Raw genomic sequence first — 11572 nt, 5'->3', positions numbered from 1 at the left:
TTTCTTCTCCGCATAAACACAAAAATATATCCACCAATTAAATTTCGCAATATATATATATATATATATATATATATATATATATATATATATATATATATATATATATATATATATATATATATATATATATATATCATTTTAAACTATATATTGTCCATCAATCTACTAACATAGTAAAAACTAAAAAATTATGCCTCAATTTCATAATAATGTTGTACCGATGTAAATCAAAACTAGAAGACTCTGATGATGATGATGATGATGAGGTTCACTACATTGAGGTTCTGCGTTCTGGCACGGTGGCAGAAGGTCCAAGGCATGATGGAAGTTGGTCCTTGACGGTTGTGAAGGTAGTTATAACAAAGGTTAGCACTTCAACGCTTATGAGAGAATTGGAGAATTGCAACTTAAATTAATCGTACCAGCTTGATTGTGACGCAAAGTCACGTTTATATATTAGTGAATTGTCATAACCGTTTTAGGTTTATCCGACGAAAAATGAGAGAACAGTTGAAAGTTGATTCAATGGTCTTCAGTGTAAAAGACGTAATCCCGTGTGACGAGATACATGACTGTTTCCTAGTTCAATGAGTTGAGCGAACGTTGAAAGAATAAGCCTTGACAGATTTGGCTCACAATATGAGTCGTGGCCTAGTTAGTCTGGAACAAATAGGTTAAAAATTTTGTTTCTTAACGCTTTGAGCCTTTGACCCTTCAAAATAATAAAGGCTTAAATGCAGTTTTGCCCCCCCCCCCCCCGTTTTAATTAAATCGCGGAATTTTATCCTCCTGTTTTAAAACACGGACTCTTACCCCCCTATTTTATAATTTTTTGGATTTTTTTTTTCTGTTTGTGGGATATAATTCTTGTGTGGGTGTTTCAAAGAAGGATTGCCTCACCATCACCCTTGACATTCTTAAAATTTTGCATATTTGGTTTTCATTCAAATGCATGGGCACATAAGGTGGTCACATGGGTTTGTCAATTCTTTGGCTAAGTATTGACTCTTTAAAAGATGAGATCAAGATCACATATGAAGATTATTATTCATTTCTCTATTTGTGGTTGGTGACTTAGCCTCTATGGCTTCACCTGGCATTTCTAATTCTTTTATGAATAAACTATCAATTTAGTGCTTCAACTAATTAATATTTTCTACTAAATTTAATCCATAAACTATTTAAATATAATAAATAAAATCATCATCATATCAATATTTATTTAAAAATGCTATCAAATATAAGTAAAGTTATCTTGAAATTTGTATAATCAATGTTTTTAAAATATAAAAAATGATACTCAATACAATTTTCAATATTTCATACTCAAACAAACCTATTGTAGCAACAATAAAGTTGCAGAAAATCCAATTTTGTCTTGGGCTGCTAGCCAGCCCATCATCTTGATGTATACCTACTTTATTAATTTTATTTTGTACTCTATATTTTGTCTTTTTTATTAAAAACAATATAGTTTTGGGCGAGTCAAAAAAATATTATAATTGTTTTATCATTTTTATATTTGTATATTTTGGAACTTTCTTTATTATAATTTTGTATAGTTTTTAAATACATTTTTTACTTTAGTGTAAAAAAAAATACATTTTTCACTTTTCTTTTGTAAATGGGGCGAGCTGAATGTTGACCCAGATTACATATAGGGGTGTTCATGGGTGCGGGTCAATCCGCAAATCCGTCGACCCAATCCAACTCAACTCATTATTTACCTGAACTCGTTCATTTGCGGATAGAATTCGGCCCAACCCACCATACCCACAATCAATCGGTTCGGATATTGGATTTGAGCTTTTGAACCCGTCTACCCATGTACCTAAATCCGGTCATCGAAATAATGTGTTTTTTGGAATTTGCTACTCTTATTTAGTTTATTATGTGTTATGATTAAGGATAAATTTTTATTTGAAGTTAAATGAATATGTTTTATTCATAAATCGTATTATAGGTTTTTTAGATGTTTTTAAAAATTGAAATTTTTTTATCAAAAAATAATTTAAAATTTTATGAATTGAACAACCCGCGAACCCAACCCAACTCAATCCGGTAATAACCGGATTGGTTCGGTTCAAATTTGATAATGAAAGTGCAGGTTTGATGATGAACCCAACCCAATGAATATTGAATGGGTTGGATAACGGATTAGGCCAAATTCGGCCCAACCCAACCCGCATAACTTAAGATCGAAGATTAAATAATTTAACTAATGATAACTTAAGATCATGTGACTGAACTTTTATAAAATAAAAAACAATAATTAAATTTGAAAATAGACTATTTAGAGGGAATAAAGTTTGTAAAATATTTAACCTAAGTCTGAATTAGACCGCGACCGTCTAAAAATTGTGAACGATTAAAATAGGTGTTCACTTTAAAATTAGATCAAATACATTCAGTACGTTTCTAATTTGTTGCACCGTTGTCCTTCCAGTTACTTCTATTTACTTATTGCACTGTGATTTTTTCCACCAAAAATCGAACTTAAATTTTCCCGAATGATTCGTCCTAGGAGGAGCTCGTTAACAATTTGAGCTTAATATATTGGTTAATGCAACAAGTTTGTAAAATATTTAACCCAAGTAAACCTACCTGTTGTCGGTCTAGTGATGTTGGCTTAGGTCCTTGGAGTATGCTCTTCTCAAGGTCTCAGGTTCAATTCTCCATGTGCCAATTTCGGTGGGCTAAGTTCATACAAAGCAAAAAAACTTTGGCTTTAAATGGGTCCCCTGCAAGTGGGCGGTGGGAATGGTCTCAATGGATTAGTCGGTCCTACGGACAGATACCAAGTTTTAAAAAAAATAATTTAACCCAAGTCTGAATTAGACCGTCTAAAAATTGTGAACTATTAAAATAGGTGTTCACTTTAAAAACTAGATCAAATACATTCATTATGTTTCTAACTTGTTGCACTATTATCCTTCCGATTACCTCTATTTACTTGTTGCACCGTGATTATTTCCACCAAGAATCGAACTTGAATTCCCCTAAATGATTTCATAGGAGGAATTCATTAACAACTTCAACTTAATATATTGGTTAATGTAACAAATTTTTATAACGGAAAATAATTAAAATAATAACGGTGCACTAAAGAAGTTATTGAAACTTAAATAATTTAGATTAGATGTATTTTCCTAAAAACTATTAACTTAGTTCCTTTCTTGTGAGTAAAATTTAACCAATACAAAACCTTACGTTTGTCTCCTAAAAACTAGTATTAGTAACTTCCTAGTTCCTTTCTCGTGAGTAAGAAATCACACATAACAGTACAGCGGATTTTTTTTTTTCCAAGTAGTTTAGTGGTTAGAAAATTCACCTTAAAAATAAATAAATGGAGTGTCTCAAGTTTGAACTAAGACTCCTGCACATATAGTGCGACTACGAACCGAGCTATGGATGGAAGTTATCTTTCTATTTTTTTTAGTAAGTATAGTATATTACATTACACGTGTGTATGTCTGTATCCCACCATTGAATGCCACGTGCTAATCTCTCCTTTGCCATCTCCTTCTCCTTCTCTTCCACCTCTTACTCTCTCCCTCTCTCTTTCTCATACCAATCTTGTAATTCTCCTAACAACACCCAAAACCGATTTCTTTGAACTTTTCCACATCAAATCCAAAACACTTTCTTCTTCCATTTTCACACAAAAACTCATACCATCTTTCTCCATCTTCGCACAAAAACTCATACTATAATCACTCACTTCATATAACAAACAAAAAAAATATAACAAAAACACGTTTCCATATTCATTCTCTTCAAACAAACAACTCCTTATTAAACCACCATCATCATTTATAACACAAAACTAAAACACCTTTTCAAATTCATTCAATTCTCTTGATTACTTGTAATTCAAGAAACCTTCCACTACTCCCACTTTTGCATATTTTTTTTGTCTATGTTTTCTTCTTTCCTTTTACTTGTGAACCAATTTTAAAAACAGGTCTTAGATTTGTAACATCATACCGCGATTTGATTAATGTTGTATTAGTTATATTTGACTGCAATTCTCTTTAATAAGTAATAACATCATTGCATTAACCATATTTAGGTTGATATCAGACATATTTGACTACAATTCTCTTCGGTATAAAAAATTATTGCATCAACTATATTTTTTATTGTAAGTATTTATAAGTATCAAAGATCGTATTGACTGACGTCGTGTCAGCCATATTCGACTGTAATTCTCTACAATATCAAAGATCTTGGTGTTTCCGAGCATTATAAGTGTGCAACTTAAATTTAAAAAGTTTTTTAGAATTGAAATAAGTGATGGCTGGGAATGAATGGATTAATGGATATCTTGAGGCAATATTATCAACTGGGGCATCAACAATTGAAGAGCAAAAGCCACCACAAGCAGCTCTTAGAGATGGAGGTCATTTCAATCCAACAAAGTATTTTGTGGAAGAAGTGGTGGCAAGTGTTGATGAATCTGATTTATATCGCACTTGGGTTAAGGTGGTTGCCACAAGGAACACAAGGGAAAGAAGTTCAAGGTTGGAGAACATGTGTTGGCGCATTTGGCATCTTGCAAGAAAGAAGAAACAGGTTCTCTCTCTCTCTCTCTCTCTCACACACACACACTCTCTCTCTCTCTCTCTCTCTCTCTCTCTCTCTCTCTCAAAATATAATATATTTGTTAAGACTCAGGTAATCTGAATATATGTTTATAAGTGAGGGAAATCTTCGTCTTATAAGCTGGTTTTGTAGGTTTGAGTTATAGACTGATGAAGGTGGGAAATTTTTGTGGTTTGTTGTGTAGTTGGAAAAGGAGGAAGTTCAGAGAGTGGCGAACCGAAGATGGGAGAGAGAACAAGTACGAAGGGATGCAACAGAGGACATGTCAGAAGAATTATCAGAAGGAGAAAAAATTGACAATGTTGTGGAGATAGTGCAATGTGATACTCCAAGAAAAAGATTCCAGCGGCAAATTTCTAACTTGGAAGTATGGTCTGATGATAAAAATGAAAAGAAACTTTATATTGTTCTTATAAGGTATCCTATTCAACCCCCTAAGACTCATTTTCAATTCACACCTTTTACTAATAAATTATGTAGACAATTTTTTTAGGCTGTGTAGTTAGTTAGTTAGTTGTTAACCTTTGTAGTTAAGACACTTCTGATAGAAGAAGTGTCTGGTTCAGTGTTCAAACATACCATTTTTTCAAATTATTAGTGTCAACGTATCAGTGTAGTATCTGGTCTCAGGAATGATCTAAAAAAGTACTTCTGGAATTAAACTCTAGAAATGTGTGAAAATTTAATGGATGCTAATGCTATAGCCTTGTCCTTTTACTCTACAGTTTGCATGGATTGGTTAGGGGAGAAAACATGGAGCTTGGTCGAGATTCTGACACTGGTGGACAGGTACTTGAAATTTCTGCATCTATAAATTAAAATTTTATATTTGAATTTGAAAAAAAAATTCCTCTCTATAAATGAAATGGCAGTTAATGTTTGAAGTAATGTATTGTCAGATCAAATATGTGGTAGAACTTGCTCGTGCGCTGGCGAAAATGCCTGGAGTATATAGAGTTGATTTGTTTACACGGCAAGTTTCATCGCCAGAAGTTGATTGGAGCTACGGAGAACCTACAGAAATGCTGACTGCGGGTGCAGACGACGACGAAGGCATTGGGGAGAGCAGTGGTGCATATATCATAAGAATACCATTCGGTCCGCGAGATAAATACCTACCGAAAGAACTTCTTTGGCCATATATTCAAGAATTTGTTGACGGAGCATTGACACATATTCTCAATATGTCAAAAGCATTGGGCGAACAAGTCGGTGGAGGTCAACCTGTTTGGCCATATGTAATTCATGGACATTACGCCGATGCTGGAGATAGTGCTGCTATTCTATCAGGCGCTTTAAATGTACCTATGGTTCTGACCGGTCATTCCCTTGGAAGAAACAAGCTCGAACAACTTCTTAAGCAAGGACGCCAATCGAAGGAGGATATCAATTCAACTTATAAGATGATGAGAAGGATAGAAGCAGAAGAACTTTCTCTTGATGCTGCAGAACTTGTTATCACTAGTACAAAACAAGAAATTGAGGAGCAATGGGGACTTTATGATGGATTTGATGTCAAGCTTGAGAAAGTATTGCGTGCTCGTGCTAGACGTGGTGTCAACTGTCATGGTCGATTCATGCCAAGGATGGCGGTAATGTGTTAACTGATATCGCCTTCAAATTTGCTTTGTAACTTTGTTGAAACATCCTTTGCACGCTAGTGAATGAATATCTTGTTAATTTGATTGTATTTGTATCCTCATTGCATCGCGTAAATAGTTACTTTTGTATAATGACACAATGAAGTATACTCTCCACAGGTTATCCCACCAGGTATGGATTTCAGCAATGTTGTGATACAAGAAGATTGCCCTGATGTCGATGGAGAGCTTGCTCAACTAACTGGTGGTGGTGTTGAAGGGTCATCACCGAAAGCTATGCCTCCAATTTGGTCAGAAGTGAGTAACAAAGGACATGTTTACTTTCTAACAATATTAATTATTGTTGTTTTGTTAAACTGAAAAACTTTCCGCAGGTAATGCGTTTCTTTACAAATCCTCACAAACCTGTGATCTTGGCATTATCAAGGGCAGATCCAAAGAAGAACTTAACCACTCTTTTAAAAGCATTTGGCGAAAGTCGTCCCTTAAGAGAACTTGCCAACCTTGTAAGTTAACTTAATTCAACTGTCCTCCGAATGGAAAATATTCTGTAGTACTTGTAAAAGAACCGATATCAATGGTTAATGACGTTCGAAATCATTTGTCGTTTTCAAACAGATGCTCATAATGGGAAATAGGGATGACATAGATGAGATGTCTGCTGGGAATGCCAGTGTGCTTGTAACAGTGTTGAAATTGATTGATAAGTATGACCTCTATGGACAAGTCGCGTACCCTAAACATCACAAGCAGTCGGATGTTCCGGACATATATCGGTATTCGGCAAAAACAAAGGTAAATTGAAGTTTACTAGCTTTCTATATATAGAACTAGCTTCTTATATTTTAACTACTATGAACATCTAATAATTTTTTATTTTTTTTCAGGGTGTTTTTATAAATCCTGCATTAGTAGAACCTTTTGGTCTTACTTTAATTGAGGTAGGTTTTAACTAATTACCTACTTAGGTTATATATAATCTCATTTAAAATTTGTAATGTTTAAAGTGAATTATTTTTAAGTCTGAATTTGTTCATGCTTGTGCAGGCAGCAGCACATGGCCTTCCAATGGTGGCCACTAAAAATGGGGGACCTGTAGATATTCATCGGGTAAACGAAGAACTTAACTATATGAAGCTATCACTATGACTTATTTAAAAAAGTGAAGCTTTCACATTTTTTTTACTTTATAATTAGCATTTGCATATTTTTATTAGTAATGTCTCTTACGATTCATAATTATTAATTAACAATTCGGGAAATTGTTCTGTTGATAACCATGACGTAGACTCAAATTTTGGCTTACCTGTTATGTTATCTGCATGATCCTTTGGATATATAATGAACCTTGTAGCCTCTCATTATGTCTCTTTTTGACATGTTAGGCTCTCAATAACGGTTTACTTGTCGACCCTCATGATCAACAAGCAATTACTGATGCACTGCTCAAGTTGTTGTCAGAGAAAAACCTGTGGCATGAATGCAGGAAAAACGGTTGGAAGAATATACACCTATTCTCGTGGCCCGAACACTGTCGCACTTATTTGACTCGTGTCGCGGCTTGCAGAATGAGGCATCCACAATGGCAAACTAATACTCCAGGGGACGATATAACTGTTGACCAGTCTTTCAATGATTCACTTAAAGATGTGCAGGACATGTCCCTTAGGCTCTCTATTGATGGTGACTTGGCCGGAGCAAGTGGTGGGGCCGATACGCAAGATCAAGTTAAGAGGGTACTAAGCAAGATGAAGAAGTCAGATTCTGGTGGTTTGAATGACTTTGCTGACAGTGTACCAGGAAAGTATCCTCTATTGAGAAGACGGCGTCGGTTGATTGTTATAGCGGTGGATTTGTATGATGATAATGGAAATCCTAGTAAAGATATGATCCAAATAGTTCAAAGAATCATTAAAGCTGTTCAAATAGACCCTCAAACGGCAAGAGTTACGGGATTCGCTTTATCGACGGCTATGCCGATGCTACAAACAATAGAGTTCCTTAAATCTGGAAACATTCAAGTAAATGATTTTGATGCTTTAATTTGCAGTAGTGGGAGTGAACTTTACTATCCCGGTACTGGTACTTATACCGAAGATGGAAAACTTGTTCCAGATCCGGATTATACGGCACATATTGATTATCGTTGGGGTTGCGAAGGTCTTAAGAAAACCATTTGGCATCTTATGAATACTGCTGAAGGTGAAGAAAAATCTTCCAGCCCTATTGATGAAGATTTGAAATCAAGTAATGCACATTGCTACTCTTACAAAATAAATGATCTTAGTAAGGTACATGATGAAATTCACTTCTATATATTTTTACAAGTAAATGAACATTTTTTTCTTTCAAATCGTAAGGGTCGGTCAATTCAGACTCTCAAATTTGAGAAATAGCAATTTAGTCTCTTAAATCTTCCGTTTCAAAAAAAAGTCTCTTAAATCTTAAGGGACTAAATTGCTATTTCACAAATTTATGTTATTAAATTGAGCTGTCCTTACAATTTCAACGACTAAAATGCCTATTTACCCGTATTTTCACATTTGTCTTTGTTATTTTCAGGCAAAGAGAGTTGATGACTTGAGGCAGAAGCTTCGAATGCGAGGTTTACGATGTCATCCTATGTACTGCAGACGTTTATCATATATGCAGGTTATTCCATTCCTTGCATCTAGAGCACAGGCACTCAGGTATTTACATTAATATTACATGCCACCTTTAATCAGTGGTTTCAATTTGAAAACAATCTGAATAGTTTGTGTTATGCACTGATGTAACATGTCATACTTCTTAATTTAATATCGAAGATAACATATTTTGAAGATGGTAGAAAGTAGAAACCAATGAAGCACTGTCACCGACACGTCAACATATAATAATTTGAAAATTTTGAAGAAATTAAATATAACCACATTTACCAGTGGTGCCAATGTCTACCATCGACACATGTCGGACACCAAACACGTCATCAATTTGAAGTGTTGATTTTACAATAGTAGAAACCTTGCTGAACAAGCAACTAGTTTTAAGGTTCAATATCCTACAGAATGTGGTAAAATTGGCTAGTTCAGTCTTTCTGCAGTCTAAGCTTGGTATGATTTTATACAATATTGTCGCATACCGCCCATAGCACACGATATAGCGCTATAGCAAATCAAAATTTGAACAAATCATTATTTTTCTGCGTTATGCGATTTAGTACAAAATGTTGTCAAATGCAGCTATATAGCGTGCTATAACGCCATAACATAGCGGAAATTAACTATTTACTTATGTTAGGTATCTCTTCGTCCGTTGGAGACTGAATGTTGCAAACATGTATGTGATTCTTGGAGAAACTGGGGACAGTGATTATGAGGAATTGATTTCTGGAACACACAAGACAATAATCATGAAAGGGATAGTGTCTAAAGGATCAGAAGAAAAACTTAGAAGTCCAGGAAGCTACCAAAGAAATGATATTGTACCAGATGAGAGTCCTCTTGTTGAATGTATTAGTGAAATAACTGAGGAAAATATTGCTAATGTTTTGAAGAAACTATCTAAATCTCAAGGGTGATAATTAATGTCAAGTGCTAAAGTAAATTATTAAAGTTATGTGTAATTTTCTTATATTTTGGTTTATTATTACATTTTGTAAAAAGAATAAAAATATATAGTACTATGATAGTTACCTCTTGTTCCACTAATCAAATAGAGTAATTGTTACAAAGAGTTTCCAAGGGGTTACAAGAATTAGCATTTGAATCCTAACTCTACCATTATCCAGAATCTCTTCCCGTGGCCAAGAGATTCAATTTAACTTAGTGTTTCCTAAGGTGGTGATTCAATCCCAACCCTAGTGTTTGTTGCCAAGAGAATTCTCTATAAACCCTAGTTTGTGTGTTGGCTTCAAAACCCCTGCGCCCCTTGTAGCCCTCAGTGGCGAAACCAAGAATATGCAACAGGTATTGCGCCCTGCGCCATAGGCAGTGTGCATCCAGAGTTAACTGACTTTTGGAGCTTTGAGATTTCAAGACAAATACAACAATTATAAAATGTTTTTTGTTACAATTTTTAATTTTGTTGGAATTGGTATACAACTATTTTTTGGCCGCCCGTTAAAAGAAATTAAAAACCACGAGGAAAGCTAATACAAGCAATATATCTGCCCAAAGGGGCAAAGAAATAAAACTAGGGGCAACATTAAAAATCTTAAAATCAATATTTAACGATAAACCATGCTTCGCCAACCGGTCTGCCACTTGATTAGCTTACCAAAGGACATGAACCCATTCTATGGATTTGTCATTATGATTAATCTGATGCACATTTTCCACAAGCGTACAGAGTAGATGTGTCGAAGGACAACCTTCTTTTAACGACTTTATAGCAACCAAAGAATCTGAGTATACTTTAAACTTGCGAAAACCTTTTCCCAAACTAGCTTGAGCCCATAAAATATCCCCCACAATTCCGCTTCAAGCACAGAACCATGGTGCAATTTAGCCGAAAACGCAACAAGAAAACAGCCATTGCTATCACGCAGGAGACCTCCGCAAGCTGCCCTATGTCCAAGCTCCCAATCCACCCTTGCACCATCCTCCACAACCTGCTTATTTATGACCTCAATCAAAAGAAATTACATAAACATTGTCATATCAAAGTTGCATTGCATTGTATACAACATAGTCTATCAAAGTTGTATAAACATATGACGTGCACTTTATTTATGACCTCAATAAAAAAAAAAATTATACGCAGAAGCTAGAGATAGTTTATTTATGACAAAAAAAAATTATTATTTATATGTATGAAGTATTAACGAATGTATAATAGTATTTAATTTTATAGAAAAATATTTGAACATATAAAGTTGATTCTTCTCCTTTAATCATGTTTTCTCTAACCACATGTTAGTGTCCATTATAGATTTGGTCTCTCTGTAACTTTTGATTTAAATAGTCATATGTTATTCTTCGATAATCGATATTCCTGTTTTGACCTTTGCTACCCAATTTTTTGTTTCTTGTCTTTTTTAGTTATAATATTTTATTTAAGTTTGAAGATTATTGTTTGGGGTTGTGATATCAACTTAATTGGGATGATATCCCTATTGTGATAAAAGACTGCGATTAAAAGAGCACTTAAATAGAATGGCGCGGGTCTAATACTTTTTAACGGTTATTGACATTAAAAGAGTGTTTAGCGGTTAGATTCACATATAAATATGGAGAAGTTGAGAATTATGTGTTTGAATCCCCAACTCCTTCAATAATGTCCTTAGTAAACTATATTGTTGGATGATTTGGTCTCTTAAGTTTTTTTCTTTTCATCTTTGGTCCTTAAATTATAAATTTTGAACACTTGAGTCCTTCAAATTA

At 34.4% G+C, this 11572-nt stretch overlaps 1 protein-coding gene across 1 annotated transcript; it reads left to right on the top strand.

Annotated features, from left to right (window-relative positions):
- Positions 1 to 4161: 4161 nt before the first annotated feature.
- Positions 4162 to 9878, top strand: LOC123917238 (probable sucrose-phosphate synthase 2). The gene is made up of 12 exons (XM_045968910.1): positions 4162 to 4578; positions 4793 to 5025; positions 5334 to 5397; positions 5508 to 6200; positions 6369 to 6506; positions 6584 to 6715; positions 6828 to 7004; positions 7097 to 7150; positions 7257 to 7319; positions 7595 to 8500; positions 8772 to 8899; positions 9489 to 9878. The coding sequence occupies exons 1-12, from the start codon at positions 4300 to 4302 to the stop codon at positions 9766 to 9768; spliced, it is 3147 nt and encodes a 1048-aa protein (XP_045824866.1). The 5' UTR covers positions 4162 to 4299; the 3' UTR covers positions 9769 to 9878.
- Positions 9879 to 11572: the final 1694 nt, after the last annotated feature.

Source organism: Trifolium pratense, linkage group LG3 (assembly GCF_020283565.1).
Source record: "Trifolium pratense cultivar HEN17-A07 linkage group LG3, ARS_RC_1.1, whole genome shotgun sequence".
NCBI lineage: Eukaryota > Viridiplantae > Streptophyta > Magnoliopsida > Fabales > Fabaceae > Trifolium > Trifolium pratense.
Note: the sequence above shows the minus strand (reverse complement) of the source record. Positions and strands in the feature narration are given on the sequence as shown.

Excerpts from the sequence above, each read along its gene's own strand:
- LOC123917238 (XM_045968910.1), top strand. The coding sequence starts at position 4,300 with ATGGCTGGGAATGAATGGATTAATGGATATCTTGAGGCAATATTATCA. Across the intron at positions 6,716-6,827 it reads TAAGAGAACTTGCCAACCTT|ATGCTCATAATGGGAAATAG; the intron begins GTAAGTTAACTT and ends GTTTTCAAACAG. Across the intron at positions 7,151-7,256 it reads TTGGTCTTACTTTAATTGAG|GCAGCAGCACATGGCCTTCC; the intron begins GTAGGTTTTAAC and ends ATGCTTGTGCAG.